Source organism: Pseudoliparis swirei, chromosome 9 (genome assembly GCF_029220125.1).
Source record: "Pseudoliparis swirei isolate HS2019 ecotype Mariana Trench chromosome 9, NWPU_hadal_v1, whole genome shotgun sequence".
In the NCBI taxonomy this organism is placed as follows: domain Eukaryota; kingdom Metazoa; phylum Chordata; class Actinopteri; order Perciformes; family Liparidae; genus Pseudoliparis; species Pseudoliparis swirei.
In genome coordinates this window covers 9,031,468-9,050,064 of record NC_079396.1, presented here as the reverse complement: position 1 = coordinate 9,050,064, position 18,597 = coordinate 9,031,468, and the positions used below count along the sequence as shown (strand labels likewise).

The following is an 18,597-nucleotide window of genomic DNA, read 5'->3' as shown; positions in this document are numbered from 1 at the left end:
GCTGCAGTTGTCGCCTTGATGGAGTTGATCCGGAGCTTGGTGGCGATGTTCCTGAGCGCCTGCACCGTCTGCTGGTCGGGTTAATGGTAGTCCTCCATCTGGCTGATGAACCGAAGAAGAGCACACGCGAGCGTTGAATGGAGTGAAGAGTTAAAAGTCCACGGCCTGCTGTCCCGACAATAAAAGGCGATGTGTGCGCAGTGGACGATGTCAGGGGTTAAAAAGAGACAGTGGTGCTGAACCTGACAGTCAGAGAGGAGGAGGGGGCGTTTCGGCAAACCAAGACTATGGAAATGGCTAATCTAGGCTAGATTACTCCAAACTGTCACGCATGGGCACCAATAAGCACGGAGTAGGAGGGCTTCGGGCTGAGACCAAGGCCACACGCACACACTGCTCAGGTTCAACCCCCAGAGCACCAACACGTATCCAGTGACGTTTCGGTGAGGGAGGCTAAGGCATCAGAACATGCAGGAGTACAATAGAACAGAGAATGTAAACACCTTGAAACAAGAACTATTATAAAAACAATGTGTGTGAGGGTCGCCCTGTAAATGGTCATAATCTGCATCAATGCCACAAAGACAACACAATTTACACGAGGAGAGCCTCTCACGAATGACAGTAATCATAATGCCGTTCCCCCGCGCAGGCTGACCTGATGAGTGCAGCTCCTTCTTTAGGGCACTCAGGCCCCTGGCTAAGACTGGTGTCCACATGTTGGGCAGCAGGGGACCTCGGGAGGGTGATACACTTTGGAAACCTAGTTAGTCAAGATCTCCCTTCAGAGAAGGAGACATTGGTTGTGTCATTAAACCCGGAAAGGCTTAAAGATCAAATTCTCGGATTAAATAAACCCTTAAATAAACCCCTGCATGGGCCAGATAGCAACTGATTACAGTTTAACCACCGACTGTTGAGTACAACCGACAGTGCGCGCGCAGTGACACCTGCTGGTCAAATAGAGACGGTGCATAATCCTCCTGAGTGACACACTTTAGAGAAAACTATCCGGCCAAATGTAATTACATTTTCTCTCTTTCTCATTTGCTCTACGACAAAACTGGACAATTTTTAACCTTCTTCAGAAAATGTGACATCATTTTGTGTCACAATATTGTCAGCTTCAGCAATAAACTTAAAAAGCATATTTTCAGTTTAACGAAATACAGCAGACAACTCTATTTCAACTCTTTAATATCACAAAATAGTCAAAAATAAACCAAATTATGTACAGTGGCAACAATCTTAGAACATTTTATAATTTGAAAATAATTTTCCAAAATTATATCTCTGGCCAATTATATCAAAGCATAAAATAACCTTAAAATCTTAAATATATGCCCTGGATTAAAACAACCGATTTCAACAATTCCTCCCATGTGAGTTTATTTATCAAACACATTGCAGAATTGGTGGAAAGATTACTTTTGAAAAATTATAAACAGGGCAAATAAGTGTACAAAGGATGTGATGTCATGTTCGCAATTTAAATCTTAATTTTGCGAAATCCAAAAGGGAAAGAAAAACATGATTAACAGCTGTTACTGAAAGCACGTTCAGCTTAAATATGCAGGAGGAAAATAGACCGGCACATATATACTGCAACAAATCACATACATTCAGATAGCAGGACATAATGCAAAGCTGTAGTACCACCATCGAGGCAGGCATTCATGCAGATTCAGCATCACTCCCTCAATTATCTCCAAACGTGGATTACATGACATTCTGCAATAAAACATTCATAAATTCAAAAAGAGCCGTTATCTTTGCAATTCATGTTTGTTAAACCTAAAAAAGTATTCTGCTAAGGTCGCCATGTGGAATGACTTGCTTGGTATTTTGTGAAAAATAAGACAGATGACACCCATGAGCCGACGATTGACATCAAACATCACCGAACCGTAAACCTAAATGTCCGTGTTTACATTGTTTACCGAAAGGCCCACGAGACACACGCTAATAAACCTGTTCCCCATAATCTTTGAAACCTGATTTTCTGATCTACGTTGGATTGGTTTTCTTTGTTCATCACAAAAAGCATAGAACAGCCGGTCAGTGTCGCACACGATGAGGCCGGTGAGCTTCTCCCGGTTCTACGGCTCTGTGCTGCAGTAACCTCGTACTGCAAAGAAACCCAACAAAGAACAAGTCTGTCTTTAAGTCTTTGTGACGCAAGACTTTATTTTGGGCTGGAAAAGGGACTGGACGCAGTTTATATTTGTCATCATTAGTGTGCCAATCATCAGCTCCTTGATTTGTTTTTAAAGAAATGTAATATTAAAAAGTTGGGAATATTAACAATAACTCAAAAATTAATAGCTATTTTTTTTTTCTTCTCATATTTGAATTATAAATTGTTGCCAAACCAGAATCCTGAGGTTGAGTTAAATGTAGCTTAACTGTACCGTCATAAAGTATCCCAAAACGCTGGTGTCCCTAAAAGCTATTAATAAACAGCAGAGACGAGGAGCTTCTTGAAACAATGCCGAAGGTTCTTCATCTTCCTTGCACAAGGGTTGAAAAATACCAAACCAAAATCCTGAACAATCTCCTCCTTATTAAGAGACGACCACAAAAATCAACAATAACTGTGATGGCTGTTCGAACAGGCCTCGGCATTACGAAGAGGGGAAGTGGAAAAAAAGGAAAATGAGTAGTCCACACACACAGAGAGTGAGAGAGAGAAAGAAAGAGAAAGAGAAAGAGACAGAGAGAGAGAGAGAGAGACAGAGTCTGTCTGCAAAGAACCCCACAACAGTTCTGAGGTCCCCACAGAGATCCTCCTTCTTCTTCTTCTTCTTCTTCGTGTGTCCTCACTGGTCCGACCGTCTCGCACTGCGAGAAGCCAAAAGACGCGAGACGAGTAAGAGAAGCAGCGTCTCCGATTCCCACAATGTTCAAACTGCAAAATCATCTTTCATAAAAGGTCAAAAGTAGTTCTGGTTTGGCAAAGCAGACGCAAAGTAGATCCACGGTAACGCAGGTAGCCGAGACAGCTGAAGAGTTCAGCTGAGACGAAAAAAACCCACCATCATGTTGAGAGGCAGGAGCAGTGAGAGGATCTCAGAACACGGACGCGTGTTGAATGGTTGTGCAGCGTGTCAAAAACCTGTCGTCTTCCTTTACGTCCCATTCACTTGAGTCTTCAAAGGTCACGCAGGGGTCAGCGCTGATAGTGAGTGTGATGATGCTTGACGAGGACTATAGCTTCATGTTGCTGAGGTCCTTGGACAAACTCTGCAGGTAGGCATCATGAATGGCACCGAGGAAGTCTGGGTCGTTCTAGACCGGGAGGAAGTAAACGAGAGAGGAATAAACAAACGACACCCGAGTGAGCAAATGATTCTACCTTTTCATTGGAAACATAACTAATTGTACGACTACAATATTCTGAAGGCGGGACGTACAGCAGATTACTGACTCGCATTGAAGCACTTCAAACTTAAGAGCAGCAAATCTTTTCGGAAGGAGGTCTCAGTTACTAATTGGTTTCTTTGGAACCATTTCTTCAGCACAGGAGTTGCAATGGAAACTGTCGTCTGTAGATTACCCCGAGGAACATGGACACCATTTATGGAAAGAAGAGTTACCGTTGCATTATTTTAATCTTTCCACAATGTGAGCGCCACGAATGAAACTCCATTCACGTCACCATATTGGGCCAGAGCAGTCAGACAGCTCTCTATGAAAATTGGCTTTCCAGGAATTATGAACCGGAGGAACCAAACCAGGAACTAAAAGTCCCGTATGAGCAGACAGGAGCATTTCTTTACTGTTTTTGTACCCATAAAAAACCCAACAACAGTTATCATATTTTCTTAACCACTGAGCAACGTAAGTGTATTTCATCTGTTATCTTGTTGGTTATTTTAATTTCAGCTTTAGAATGTAACCGCAACGAATCCATCAAGAAATACAGGTTTTATTTTTCTTTACATCACTGGTTTTGTTCTCTTGTTGCTCCTCCTCTACGATTCTCTCTCACTCGACCGCTGACTGAATTATTGCTTACGCTAAATATACGGCAAGAAGCGTCCACCCTGCTTCCCAATAGTGATACCAATTGCACAGTGTGCTTTCCTATTTTGGGAAATAAGTTTTAAGATAAATTGCATTGACGGTTTTGTTCACAGGAACTACCGCACTATTTAGAAATAAAGTTGAATCACTGGTTCTTTCTGTCAAAAGGCAGCTTCAGTTTCTGCGTTCCTCAGAGGAACCCTGGGAAGATTCACCCGACAATTGGACCAAGATTTAATGTTTTTGTAATTTCAATGAACAAACGCGTTAACTTCAGACTAGTCTTTACATTTTGAAATGGTAATGCTGCGTTCAGAACAGCTCTGTCTTAAGTGTTTTACACTAAACCGGCCAACAGTACTGCTTCATGTATTTTACACTCTTTGTGTACCTTAATGAGGTGAATCAGCGTATCCTGAAGATGTGTTTTGCTGCAGGCTGCTTGTGGAGGCTCTAAAGCTCCTGCAGAGGCGTGGGAGGGCTCGACGGGGGCCGGGGGGACCGCCGACGCTGCCGTCTTATTGGTGGACTGCTGGAAGGCGCTCGGGGAGAGAAGCACAGAGATCGGCAAAACTGGAACCGCAAGACCTGGACTCATGGGGACCGCCTGACAATAGAACAAGAAAGATGGAGAGGATTAGAGAGGCACATGAACAAACAATATGTTGGATTATAATCAAATATATTGCGTTATACGACCCCAAAGAGGTTAATATCAGTGAACAGATCCACATAAACTGCTGCAAAGAAAATCATTGAACTCACAGACATTGGTTTGATCAGGTTTGGAGACTGAGAAAAAACATTCATCTCACTGCTGTGCTTCAGAAGGTGTTTGCCCATGGGCTCCTGGAAGCTGTGGGGTGGGAACAGCGCACTTGGCAGGAAGTTGGGTGCGAGGATGGGCTTGTGGATGTCCGAGTTCACAGAGGGCACTGCCGCTTTCAGAGTGTCGAGTATCTCCTGACCTAAATATGCAGGAGGAGCTGATGATGGAGCTGCGGGAACCGGCGGAGCAGCACACGCCTCTAAGCCAGCTGGAAGCACCATAAGAGGGGAGACTGAACACTGAGGTTGGGGGTCAGACCTCGGGACCACCGATGTGAAAACAGGGCCGGGGTGCATCGCGTAGGCAGCTGGGAGCAGGCCGGGGACTTGGTGCCGCTGACTTGACCCGGGGTCTCGGGCTGAGAGATGGGGAGGAAAGAGTGGGTTTGGGTGGGCTGGCGTGGGATACGACTGGTTGTGGAGGTAAGCGGTGGAGGGGTCACTGTCACTGGAAGCAGTGGTGGTGTTCTGTGGGGGGTCCTTGGTAAAAGACGAGCCAAAGAGCTCCTCGACTGTGATCTGCTTCACCATCGTGTGAGAGCTCTGGTGGGTAAAGAGAACACATGTGTGAGCTGCGGTGGGAATTAAACACATGCAGAGCAGAAACAGTCAACAGAAAATCTATCCAAATAAAAGCTGTTGATTGATTTTATGACTATAGCAAAATGAGGATGCCACATTAGACTGAATTAAGATGGGCATTGTTTAGTATTTTCTGATACATTATGTTTAAAACAATTCATAAAACAATCTAAAACCTGAAGGTTGGACTAACTGTCAGTTTGCAACATAACCCACATGATCAACAGCTTTCTGCCTCCAATTACTGCTTATGTGGGGTGACCGTGACACCTGAGATGAAAACATGCACCACCCCTGTGTTCTCATACGGTCGCTCTTTGGAGGAGTTAACACGACATATGAGTAAATCTCTTTGTGTAATGCATGTACCTTCTCAGGTTGTGGTTTGCTGTGCGCCTGCACGGCGGCGTTGAGAGCTGCTTTCCCATTCGGCTCTGCAGACACATCTTCACCTGCCTGAGCCTGCGGCACACACACACACACACACACACACAAAATGCTAAATCTAAAAGAACCAGAGGATAAATACTTGGACTAAAAACTGGACACGGCATATATTCCCACCTCATACTGAGAAGTTATCACAGATTTAGTACCACCGTAATCTCATATATGCATCCGCGAGTCATGAGTATGTGTCAGACCTAAGAGAGCGTATCACTCAGTGTTTAATAGGCATGTATGAATTAAAATACTACAAATGCTACATTTTGACTCACGCCTGTGATCAAAGATCATGTTTTTGTTTAATCTGCAATGATAAATTAATTATTCTGGATCATACCCAAACCACAGTACTGAAAAAAACAAAACACGTTGGCTGATCCAAGAACATAAATAACATGTTACGTGTGTTTGCCTCCTCACTCTCTGGTATTCCTCCTTGGCTTTGCTGAGCAGTTCCAGGATGTCGATGGGCCGTGATTCTGCCACGCCGTTGGGCCTCGTTGGCGCTGCCCTTTCTGGGGAATTTCTCTGGGCGTGCTCTGCCTCTTGTTTGACAATCCTTGGAGAGTTAAAATGTGACATTTAGTGTACCCGCCGAACTGTTATGTGCTTTGTCGAATGTGGAATTAAATACTCCTTGAGATGAGAGCAGAGCTGCTTCTTAAGCGAACACCTGATGGGTGAACAGCTCTGAGGAGCCATCAGCGTACTGACCCATCTCATCCAAACACAGATGCAGGGTACACTTCTTACTTGACCATCAGCTGAGCGATGCGGTGACAGTCCCTCTTGTCATAGAACCAAATACTGTAGATACCCACTGCAAGAAAAACATAAAATACTATATATTACAATGTGTAGCAGAGAAAACATTACCCACCTGCAGCCTGTTAAATGTCAGGATAAACATTACGTTTTGGCTGCTGCAAAGCACGCGTGTTACATAAGACACAGAACAAACCATTAACAACATAGGATTATATCATCACAATACAGTTATTCAAAAGGTTATTGCTCAGGCCTGTTGAACATTAGAATCTATCATTACTATTAAACTCAATGCTGCATCAACTGGACAGACACCATATTCACCTACTTGTTGCACAATAAAATGTAAAAATAAAAACTAACTGTTTGTCGTCACAATAACGAGTTAATTCTAGATTGCTTGTGCGTCATTTGTGTGTATGTGATGAGATAATGGTGTATTGAAAGTCCCTCAAGAGGGAGCGGTAACCTAGCAACCGGAGTGTTTGCCTCCCTGCCGCATCAACTGTGACCAAGGGGAATAGGGAGAGTTGTAAACAGGTGCGTGTCCAAGTACACTGGTCTCTCTAAACAGCATTCTCTAAGTTTGAGTACGCTGGTGAACCTCAGGCAGCATGTTCACTCGGACCAGACACAAATAACTATTAGTTATCACGATCTCTCTGAATAATACTCCCTGTTTTGTGTGTCTGAATCAAACTTCAATCGTGCGTGTGCTTAGCCTCCATCGTTCCGTCTCGGCACTTCCTACTTGGACGCCACGGGAGGCGTCTTTGAACCATCTTGAAGATATTTTACAACAACCAGGAGCGCATCAAGACCTACATGACGACCAATTGACATTTGAAATCTACCAACGGGATCCTCAGCCAGTAAGTCGCATCACTGAAGACCACTAATGGACTGAAAAGAACTGGGGAGAACTACACATGCAGTCAATGGAATTAAACTAAAACAGGGGAGGACACAACGAGAGAACATTAATTCTGACCCGTCTTCCAGGCGACCGACTGCAGCTTGAAACGTCTCCAACAAAACCAGAGGAATATCTTCGACCAGTATTTTACTCAACAACTGTAACCTACAACTCAACCCAGTCTCAGGAGTAAACATGCCAACAAGAGCACTCAAGTGAAGCAATCAGAGAAGCGGCTCTGGGCTGAATACGAACAAGAAATTACATCATGTCTTCCATACCAGGCAGGCTGATGGGCAAACCGAGTCCAAAAGGGGAGCAGTCCACTCTGACGTTGACCCTGGCCATGTTGTTTTTTCTGATAAGCAAACAAATGGGAAAATCGTCTAATTCCTTATTCATTGCTTTATTGAAACTCCTGTTCAGACTTCTAATAGATTACCTCGGTGGCAGCGCTGTCAGTTACTTTCTCAAGATCTGAGGACTTTCATCACTCTTTTCTTTTCAACGCACTTTCGCAGAACAGTTCCCATAAGGACTCTGCTACAGCATAGGCATCTATCTGGATAAGGCAATCAGTAAAAACACAACTTAAACAATTATTATTAGTATTATTATTATTAGTATATGAAGAAGAAGTCAGATTCATAATCAACCAGACTGATCTTTTTGGCTGTGGCCCGCATGCAGAAGGATATCGACCGTGGCCAGACCGAGCTGACACTGTTGCTGTCTGCTCGGCTTGTGAGAGGCCATGAGCGGAGAAAACGCTTCAGAAGAAGTTTTCTTGCTACATGCAACTCCAAGACGCCACAATGACTTCAAGCAGAAGGGGAAGGAGATGTTCCGGAGAACGCTGGGGAGTTGTATATTCAGCATTTTCAGAGGTACCATCATATTATATTCCATTTGTTTCTCTGTGTGATCCTGTGATTGTAACAATGCTGTCTACTAGCAGGACATATGCAGTAAATTGCAGTAAATAAACGCTAACACGGTCACATGTTGGTACTGTGTATGAGATCTACTGTTTTAGCTCGTTTTAGCTTCTATTCTACAAAATACTCACAGTTGCCGTTCCTATAGAGAAGGAAGGGGTCCTGCAGTTGGAACTCCAGGTCTTTGTTGATCGGCTCCACCAGGTTCTCCGTGCTCAGTCGGTTCATGATGGTGAAGCCGTGGTGAGGCGAGGCAGACCTTAGAGGAGCAAAGGTTGAAAACACTTTAAATCATTATCCGGCAGTACAACACATCCCTGGTCACACTTCACAACACCTTACTTATGACTTGAGCCTTCTAGACTTGCATTTCTTTGAAATATATACATATACACTACCGTTCAAAAGTTTGGGGTCACCCAGACAATTTCGTGTCTTCCATGAAAACTCACTTTTATTTATCAAATGAATTGAACATTTCATAGAACATATATTGGGCGGCTTTAGCTCAGTGGGGTAAGAGGGCCGTCCTGCAACCGCAGGGTTGTGGGTTCGATCCGCCCCATCTGTTGCAAGCCTAAGTGTCCTTGAGTAAGGCACTGCAGACACTAGACTTTCCCGCGGCCCACTTCACACAGCCACTGCTCCTTAATAACTAAGAAGGATGGGTTAAATGCAGAGAACTAATTTCCCCTTGGGGATTAATAAAAGTGTATATTCTAGTGTATATTCTATATAGTCAAGACATTGGTTATTTGAAGTATTAATTTTGTTCTTCAAACTTCAAGCTCAAATGAAGGCCAGTTGTATAGCTTATATCACCAGCATAACTGTTTTCAGCTGTGCTAACATAATTGCACAAGGGTTTTCTAATCAGATATTAGTCTTCTAAGGCGATTAGCAAACACAATGTACCATTAGAACACTGGAGTGATAGTTGATGGAAATGGGCCTCTCTACACCTATGGAGATATTTCATTAGAAACCAGACATTTCCACCTTGAATATTAATTTACCACATTAACAATGTATAGTGTGTATTTTTGATTAATGTTATCTTTATTGAAAAAACAGTGCTTTTCTTTGAAAAATAAAGACATTTCTAAGTGACCCCAAACTTTTGAACGATAGTGTACATGAATACATTTTAAAGTAATCTTAAATAAATATATCACTTTAAAAATGTTTATACATTACAGATACTGAAAAATAACTGATAACTTATTGAAATTAAAGTAAATTAAATTAGTCCAATAAAGAACTGATAATAATACATTTTTAATATATACTTTATTAATCCCCAAGGGGAAATTAGTTCTCTGCATTTAACCCATCCTTAGTTATTAAGGAGCAGTGGGCTGCGGTGATGCACCCGGGAAGCAACTGGGGGTTCAGTGCCTTGCTCAAGGACACTTCGACTTGCAACTAATGGGGAGAGCGGGGATCGAACCGACAACCTTGGGGTTGCAGGACGACCCTTGTTTATAAAGACTGCGGCCTACACGTGTGCGCAAAGACACGTCCGTGCGCACAAATAAACAACATTCATGGTGCGCAACATTCAATACCTGCAGTTACCCCCCATTACGTGCTTACCTCGCATAAACAAACAGGGTGCCCTCAATGTCGGTCTTCTCCTGAAATGACGCGTGACATAATGTGTTAAGAAGAAACAACAACAACTACAACAACAACAACAACCGCTGATCCAAAACGTGCTGAATAACAGCGACGAACGTCACGCGCTAGCTTGTGCTAGCTCAGGTAGCGTTAACGCAGTGTTATGTAACCAACTTATTAGCAATAAAGCAGTGGACACGTCAACATATCTGGATATGTGACAGATACCAACACGGTTATTAGTGTTCACGGGTGTTTTAATCACGCGTTAGCACACATACTAGCATACCGCGTACCGCTGAAGCCTTTAACAAACCGCCGCGGGGCTTTCAACAAACTCACCCATTCGTTCACTTTGGAGTTGAAGTTGTAGAGAGCCACCTGTCCGGTAACATCGAGCAGTTTGTTAATGTACGGGTCTTGTCTCTGGAGAGCTGCCAGGCTCATCATTTGTCCAGCGGTAACGGTCTCCATCTTGGATGTGATTGTTGCTCCAACACGGACGGGTTTCTGAGGACACAGTTGTAACTTCCGCTGTCCTCGGAAATCATGGTTCTAAAAAAAAGTTTACCAGAGGGTTATTTCCCCCCCGCAAAGTTTATTTTGCAACGTAAGATAGGCCATTCTCAATTTGTCAAAGTGCCATAAAAAAAGGAGAAAATAAATGATTTTAGTAAATGAGGGGCCGCTTTAAGACCGTAGTCGTATTGAGCAGTATATATTACAAATAAACAAAATAAATAAAATTGAGGATCTAAAAATCATACTTTGTTTTAAGATACACACCTGGCAACGATGAAGCATTACGTTGAATCAAATCAAATTCAGAACAAAAATTGTAATTTAAGAAGAAAACTGCACTAATTAGAACACATATTGGCAGTATATCTTCATGATGACAGGCCTGCGCTGCATCAGGCGGTGGGTGGGGTCCAGTCTCTCGGAGAGCCTTTGTGCAGTTTAGGGTTAGTAATCAAAGTGAACCAGTTGTTTGCATCGAAGGGAATTTACTCAAGATCCAGATCGTTATGTCTTTACTTTTTATATTTACGCATGGCAAAATGACCAATTACAAGTATAGGCTATAGCCTAACATAATTCAGTACATATATGTTAAAATCTGTCATAAATAACGTCTAAAGATAAATATACAATTATCTGCTCGGTCATTTGGTCCAGTTGAGCTGCAGCTGCCCCACCTGCCTCTGTTGAGGGAACATTGGAGCCGGGATTATAATCGGAGGATTACGCGCTACCGTGAAACTGTTATCCTCCCAACAGCCACAGGTAATCCAATCACTGGTAACCTTCCAGCACCGCTCCGACAACTCATTTCCTCTCGAATCGCCACGGAGTGAGAACAGAAAACGGTGCAATGAGGCCCCAGAGAAGAGCCAGGTGATAGAATGCCGTTCACTATAAGACCCGTGAGGGGTCAATCCAAGGACCTGGAATAACAAGACCTCAATGATATGGAATGATAGTTGATTGCTGTTTATCTTGTTATCCAGAAACAGGGAAAGTCAGAGTGATTACAGCGGCTCCCCTGACCTGAATGATTCTGCATCCCAATGAGTCATAAAACAATGCATGGAACTGAAACATTGATATAAATATATATGAGGCAGATTAAACACTTGTTGTTAAATGCTGTTTAGTTGTAGCTTTGTCTCTCTGCCAGACGTCATCCTTGCGTTGAGATGTTTAATATGCGCTTTTGACGTCCAGTGGGCGGCAACAGGTGCATATCCAGTTCGGATCTGATTCCAGCAGGCTATACTGTAAATTGATGTAACTTGAGTCCAGATAATAATTGAATCAAGTGGTGGATTGACTGCTGCTGTCAGCGCGTCCCCTCGGATCCACTGTGAATCCGCAGGCGGGCACCCGGATGTAGCAACAATGTTTGGCGCTCCTCTCTGGGTTTGCGCTCGGAAAATATTTGATAATTCAGGTTGACGGCTCGGTTCAGGCTCACGCGTCGAAACCTTTGGATGTTTCTCTTCCAACGATGAGTTGGATTTAAAACGGACCATTTCAATGTGGATTCGAGGATGCAAGAAGCAGATGAACAGTCTGAAGGTAAATGCTGTGCGCGGGGCGCAGTAGGAGAGTTGGAGCGCTGGGAGAGATAGAGGGGGCGAGAGCGCTCGTTCGGTCTATTCTCTGGATGCCGGTTCGTTCCGTGTGGTTATATGATCTCCATCGTGTCTGTGCCCAGGATTTATTTCCTCTAATTTATTTGAGACCACGGATTGAATAGGCTATCGACATTGTGAGCGCTTGTCCTGCAGGGGAGCGTGATTGTAATGTCATCCAATCTATTGGGAAACGAGTTGCTGCTCTAGTTCTCCGTAAAATGGTTGACCGTGTTCGCTCTCATTGTGGCCAAGTGCACGTTTTGGATCCATGTGGCAGCTTGGGGAGGATGCTTTGTGTGCGCCCTCCACAATGAAATGAGAGACGCTAAATAAACTTTTGAAGTAACGCGAATTCCGATCGTTTAAAATTAGTTGCACGTGTCAGAGGTCCTTTAAAAACCGTGTAGTGTTTTTAAAAAGGCACCACAGGTCAAAGTGAAGTCGAGAACAACAGCAGGGAGTCAACAGTTGTCATCCAGCAACGTGCGACAGATGTGCGATGTCCAGCAGAACTGCTGGTTATTCCTGTTGCATCCCAGATAGGTCCACGCTGTACTCATAGGTTGCACTTGATATTTTGCACCTGTGGCGATGTTGTGTCCTTGAATGTGGAGGGACAGTTAAACTATATATTTTTTAAATACAGTACAAATACAATTAAAAATTAATTCAGGGAATATGTCTACGATTTGAGTTTTTAAGTTTCTGCTTTGCTTTGGTGTTTTGACCATTTAATCACCCATCTTAGTTGTTCACGAGGGCCTTTTTCTCTCTGTGTGTGTTCTTCCTTCTCTCTCAGTCTTAAGAGTTATTATCCTTATCAGTGTTTTGGATTTCATCGTCTCAGTGTGAGAGCTCTTCCAGCCATAGTTAGCTATGACTGTCGTGATTCTGCTGTGAGCTGCAGTGAACCAAAGTGAATGTGTCAAGGGCACTGTCTTTCACTCGTGGTTTGCATTGATTTTAACGACTCTCCCTGTCTCTCTCATTAAGGGAGTCTCTCCTGCTCTCTCCCTCTTCTACATTCTTTCAAAACGATCATCTTCTTCTTGTTCTTCTTTGTCCTTTCACTTCACCTTAACGTTCAGTTTTCATATTCATTGGAACCAGTGGACAGTAAGTTAAACTTGTACTAAGCAGGGCTTTAATGTGAAATTGCACTGGTCTTATCTGCAAAAATAAATAATAAATTAAATATACAGTAAGATTTCTGTACAATGTAAAATGTTCTAGTCTGGACATATAGCATATATACACTTTATTAGATTTTCTCTTGAAAGCATTTTGTCCCCCTTGTTTATAATGCCCTTTATGAATATACATGTATAATAACATCTCTCTTGACTTATTATAAAATAAAATCACCATTTTGAAATGTTAATGTTAAAGCTGCCATGTGTATAATTTGGTGCCTCCTGTGGTTGCACCAAAAATATAACAGTGGAAGCAATGTACATAGCAATGTAAATTCATACTAAACTTACATTCTCTAAATTATATTGACCTTTTTGTGTCTGATTGTACCCTCTTCCTCCAGGGGCACAGTATGCCAGCAACAAAAGGACCACTCCCCCCGGTGATGCCTCAGAAAGCCAACCCCGTCTGCACCAGCTCCATCCCCCTGAGCCCCTGCATGCCCCGCATAGCACCGGCAAACCCGTCGGCTCCTCTTGTGGTCTCTTTGGGGCCAACAGTGGCGTTCAGGACTCCGGTGGCACTGGTTCGGGTGTCAGCCCGGTCCTCGCTTGGCATGCCGCCATTAGTGCTGCTCGCCAAGTGCAGGGCGATGTCGCGAAGCCTGACATGAGTATGCAGCCCACAGTTTGCACCACGGGACCACCTCCTGTGGGCTCACTGGCGCAGAGGAAGAGGCAGCAGTACGCCAAAAGCAAAAAGCAGGGAGGATCTACCAACAACAGGCCACCCAGAGCTCTGTTCTGCCTCACCCTCAACAACCCGATCCGCAGGGCCTGCATCAGCCTGGTGGAGTGGAAGTATCCTTTAGCCCAGAGACTGAATGGAGGGATGGCAGATGCTTGGATTATGTGTAATGGTAAAATATAATTGGGTCCTGTTATGGGAAGAAAGAGCTTAGTTGATCAAGAGTTTTATAAAAGAGTGATTTAGTGTAGTGGGAAAATACAAAGCAGACCTGCCTGCTCTCTGAAGACCAATCGCATATCACAATGGGGGTGGGGGGAAGCGGAGACAAGATCTCTGTTTTATTTAATCAAGATGAGGAGCTGCCTGTTCAGGACGAGTGAGAGGTAACTTCTTCTTTAAAGTTCTCGTACAAACCAGACTCAGCACTTTTGCTTGTTTGACTGGGGCTGAGGGGCGTAACCCTCATGTTGAATAAGTAATGTTTTTTGGGTTGTTGAACCTTGTGTCACAGAGAGCCCTGAGAAGCTGTGGCATAATTTCCCTTCTTGCAAGAAATAAAAAGGATACAGGCAACTTGGATTCAGAGACTTCATTCCTCCTCCCCCGATTAACCGAGAAAATCTTCCTTCACATATGTTTGTTTGAATGCATAGATTACCTCATAGCTCTGCGGATGGATGGTTGGGAGGTTGATGAATGCATGTGTAGCTTAACATACACAATATAAATAAGCAATTATGTGATTAACATCAGCAACTATCATGTATAAGTCCTGCTATGTTCAAGGATTCACTCACTCCAAAATTCTAATATCACTATACACGATTAATGTCCTTAACAGTTTCTTTTCCAGACCGTTTGATATCTTTATACTGCTGTCTATTTTTGCCAACTGTGTGGCCTTAGCCATCTACATCCCCTTCCCCGGAGACGACTCCAACTCTACCAACCAAGAACTGGTGAGTGGTGCTGGAAAATACCGAAACACGGCTTGGGCATGTAACAGATAAACTGGGGTCTGCTGAAGTGTATTGTTCATCCACTGTTAAATGCTCCTGCCATGTGTTTATCCCTGCTGTGGATGTAGCCTATGGCGTGGTACAGATCAGCAAGTTAGAGGAATTTCATTTGGTTTGGTTCTGAGGTCAGAAGATACACTTTAGCCACATATACAATATGTATTTCTGTCCATGGAAAGTGTGTGTTGACCTGAATTGGATTGTAAAAAGAACACACTGCAATTTTTGGGAGCTTTTCCTAACCTGTAATACTTTCTAAGAGCATCGTTCGGCTTAGTTTAGCAGTGACAACATTCAGAGCAGGCTTGATGTTGCACGTCACAAATGCCAAAAGAGATCCTGTCACATCTTCTCACTTTCTCTACCCAAGTGCTATCAAGCCATGCAGATAGTTTAGTTGCTCAAACTTACACTGTGCTGCTCGTTGCTCGTGCCACTGTTTGTCATCAGCAGACACACAAAGGCTCGACTCAACACCTTTGCATGAGTGTGATTGGCTTGATGTGTGAACTGCGTCAGAGGGTTTTCCCGGCAATATTTGGATGGATGTGTCGTGTGTCATTGTCTTTTTGAATCACACAGACACACACACACACATCTACCCCCCCCCCCCCCCAACACATACACACACACAGCAGGTCATTCCCCTGTGTCTCAGGGCAGCTCCCCATGGTGTGAGAGCAGAAAGGCAGTGAGAGATGAAACACAGTTTGTTTTGGTGCCAAAATGACAGTATAATCGGACATAATAATTATTATCGTTGAATACAATACTATGTATGAATCCAACTCAGATTTGATTACACAGTACACTCAAATTATGTTCCTGGTATCAACAAGACAGCAAGCAGTTTAATTCAAAGAAAACCCAGTTTTGTTGTTTTTGTCTTTTGTTTACCAGTTTACCACCTGCAAATTGATGAGAATGATCAACAATCACTCAAAAATACCAGATTTAGATACAAAGACCAGAATGTTAAGATTTGGTATCAATCCCCTTATTATACACTGACAGAACAAGAACAACATATATTCTAGAGAGGCCAAAGGTTATTTATAAGAATAATTCATTCAAGGTCTGGGGAACACACTGTAATATTTCCACAACCACTGCTTCCTTTTCTTAGAGCGCATGTAGTTGTTGATTGATCGTCTCCTTCATAGCAAAAAATGGGACCGAGAAGGAGAAATATTGTCCTCTCATGAATTTGCCATGGAAATTTGTAGAAAATGGTTTCATTATTTGTTTTCTGGTCTCAAATCTTATGACATTATAGCCATAATGCACGTTCGCAATACTCCAAATGGAGTCATGGATTCTGTTGTTTGCTACTTAGCTCAGTAGATTTCATGCTACAGCTATTAAATTGACTTACAATGGTGCTTTTCCATGTTTGATCAAATTAAACACACATTTTCATTGATGAAGAATTACCACACAAAGAAAACACAATTGGAACAATGTACATAATTACAAAGTGTTTACTGTGTTTGATGACATTTGCGCTGAATTTGATGGGTGAATGAATTGTATGAAAGTAATCTAATGTTGTGGTGATTGGAAACATGTCTGCAGTAATATGAACATATTTGATCTCTAGTGGATAAAACCCAACACATTTCAACCTGCAGCTCTCAAGCTTTTTCGTAAAGCGACACTTTTGCTCCTCTGTTTTACAGAAGAATTCTCATCTCATTCATAAGAGTAGAACAATCATTTATGAATTTTGTTGAACTCGTAAGTGTTTTCAGTGACGAAATGTCACTGTTCGTGTGTACATATGTTACCGTGGACTTTAGTTTTATTTTATATAAGAGTTTGTATGTGAGGGGCTGAGTGTGCACAAACAGAATGTTGTGTGTGTCCGAGTTGTTTGTGTGTGGAGGTTGAGGGATTAATCTGTGCAATGGATTAGTCGTCAGTAAATGAATGGAGGTTGCAGAGAGAGAGAGGGAAAGAGAGAGATGGGGCGGGAGCTTCCAAGTTCACCCATCCACCCACCTATCCATTTATTCAATTCAATTGAAAATAAACTGAATTGAACTGAACTGAATTCAATTCAATTCACTTCAGTTTATTTTGTATAGCCCATTCTCACAAATTACAAATTTGCCTCAGAGTGCTTTAAAATCTGTACATATAGACATCCCTGTCCCAGGACCTCACATTGGATCAGGAACAACTCCCAAACAACCCTTCATGGGGAAAAAAGGGAAGAAACCTTCAGGAGAGCAACAGAGGAGGATCCCTCTCCAGGATGGACAGGTGAAATAGATGCCATGTGTACAGAAGGACAGATTTAGAGTTAAAATACATTCAATGAATATGAAAGAGTGTATTGATAGTTGGTAGTAGGCATGGGCCACGATCCAGACCTCCATGATCCATCAGGTAGATGGAGGTAGAGAGAAGGAGTGGGCAGAGCATCAACAGGGCCATGGCTTAGTTGGTAGTAGGCATATTCCACGATCCAGACCTCCGTGATCCATCAGGCAGATGAAGGAGTGGGTGGGGCATCAGCAGCGCCATGGCATCAGACCCAGCCAGGTCCAATGGACCCTATGAAACGTGAAGGCACATGGACTCCGGAGAGAAAGCAGAGTTAATAATGTGCAATGGAGAGATGAAAATTATGTTCCTGGTATCAACAAGACAGCAAGCAGTTTAATTCAAAGAAAACCCAGTTTTGTTGTTTTTGTCTTTTGTTTACCAGTTTACCACCCGCAAATTGATGAGAATGATCAACAATCACTCAAAAATACCAGATTTAGATACAAAGACCAGAATGTTAAGATTTGGTATCAATCCCCTTATTATACACTGACAGAACAAGAACAACATATATTCTAGAGAGGCCAAAGGTTATTTATAAGAATAATTCATTCAAGGTCTGGGGAACACACTGTAATATTTCCACAACCACTGCTTCCTTTTCTTAGAGCGCATGTAGTTGTTGATTGATCGTCTCCTTCATAGCAAAAAATGGGACCGAGAAGGAGAAATATTGTCCTCTCATGAATTTGCCATGGAAATTTGTAGAAAATGGTTTCATTATTTGTTTTCTGGTCTCAAATCTTCAGAATCAGAATCAGAATCAGAATCAGAAACAGGTTTATTGCCAAAGAATGAATGTTTTCACAAACAAACGAGGAATTTTTTTTGGTGGAAGGTGCAACATTTGGACATGACAAACAACAATCAACGCAAGGAGGGAGGAGGAGTGGGAGGAAGAGGGAGGAGGAGGAAGAGGAAGGAGCGGGAAGAAGGAGGAGAGAGGAAGGTGGAAGAAGAGGTGGTAGTCCTGGGGGTGACAGTCAGTCAGTCCCGCGGTCCATTGATGAGCCCGACCGCCCGTCGGAAAAGCTATTGGTGTGGCGGGAGGTCGGGCCATGATGGACGCAGCCTCCTCCCCGAGGGGAGGGACTCGA

At 43.0% G+C, this 18,597-nt stretch overlaps 2 protein-coding genes across 12 annotated transcripts in view; one reads left to right on the top strand and one right to left on the bottom strand.

Moving 5' to 3' along the window:
• Positions 1-1,180: 1,180 nt before the first annotated feature.
• Positions 1,181-11,319, bottom strand: dcp1a (decapping mRNA 1A). 3 transcript variants are annotated; one of them, XM_056423565.1, is made up of 10 exons: positions 10,912-11,314; positions 10,468-10,680; positions 10,102-10,142; positions 8,637-8,764; positions 6,637-6,703; positions 6,304-6,442; positions 5,806-5,898; positions 4,792-5,397; positions 4,418-4,633; positions 1,181-3,288 (listed from the first exon to the last, which is right to left on the bottom strand). In XM_056423565.1, the coding sequence occupies exons 1-10, from the start codon at positions 10,927-10,929 to the stop codon at positions 3,208-3,210; spliced, it is 1,602 nt and encodes a 533-aa protein (XP_056279540.1). In that variant the 5' UTR covers positions 10,930-11,314; the 3' UTR covers positions 1,181-3,207. The 3 variants fall into 3 exon arrangements, with proteins under 3 accessions (XP_056279540.1, XP_056279542.1, XP_056279541.1); XM_056423566.1 differs by lacking the exon at positions 1,181-3,288 and having other exon boundaries at positions 4,444-4,633; positions 4,842-5,397; positions 10,912-11,319; XM_056423567.1 differs by lacking the exons at positions 8,637-8,764; positions 10,102-10,142; positions 10,468-10,680; positions 10,912-11,314 and adding an exon at positions 7,849-8,035.
• Positions 11,320-11,668: 349 nt separating this feature from the next.
• The window catches only part of cacna1db (calcium channel, voltage-dependent, L type, alpha 1D subunit, b), an 80,340-nt gene continuing 73,411 nt past the window's right edge, over positions 11,669-18,597 (top strand). For 4 of the 9 annotated variants that reach the window (XM_056424220.1, XM_056424217.1, XM_056424218.1 and 1 more), the window contains exons 1-3: positions 11,683-12,207; positions 13,804-14,260; positions 15,004-15,109. In XM_056424220.1, the coding sequence (XP_056280195.1) occupies positions 12,180-12,207; positions 13,804-14,260; positions 15,004-15,109 (591 nt within the window). In that variant the 5' untranslated portion in view covers positions 11,683-12,179. Of the gene's footprint in view, positions 12,208-13,304; positions 13,383-13,803; positions 14,261-15,003; positions 15,110-18,597 lie in introns of those variants that run through there. The other 5 variants (XM_056424224.1, XM_056424223.1, XM_056424226.1 and 2 more) reach the window with 4 other exon arrangements.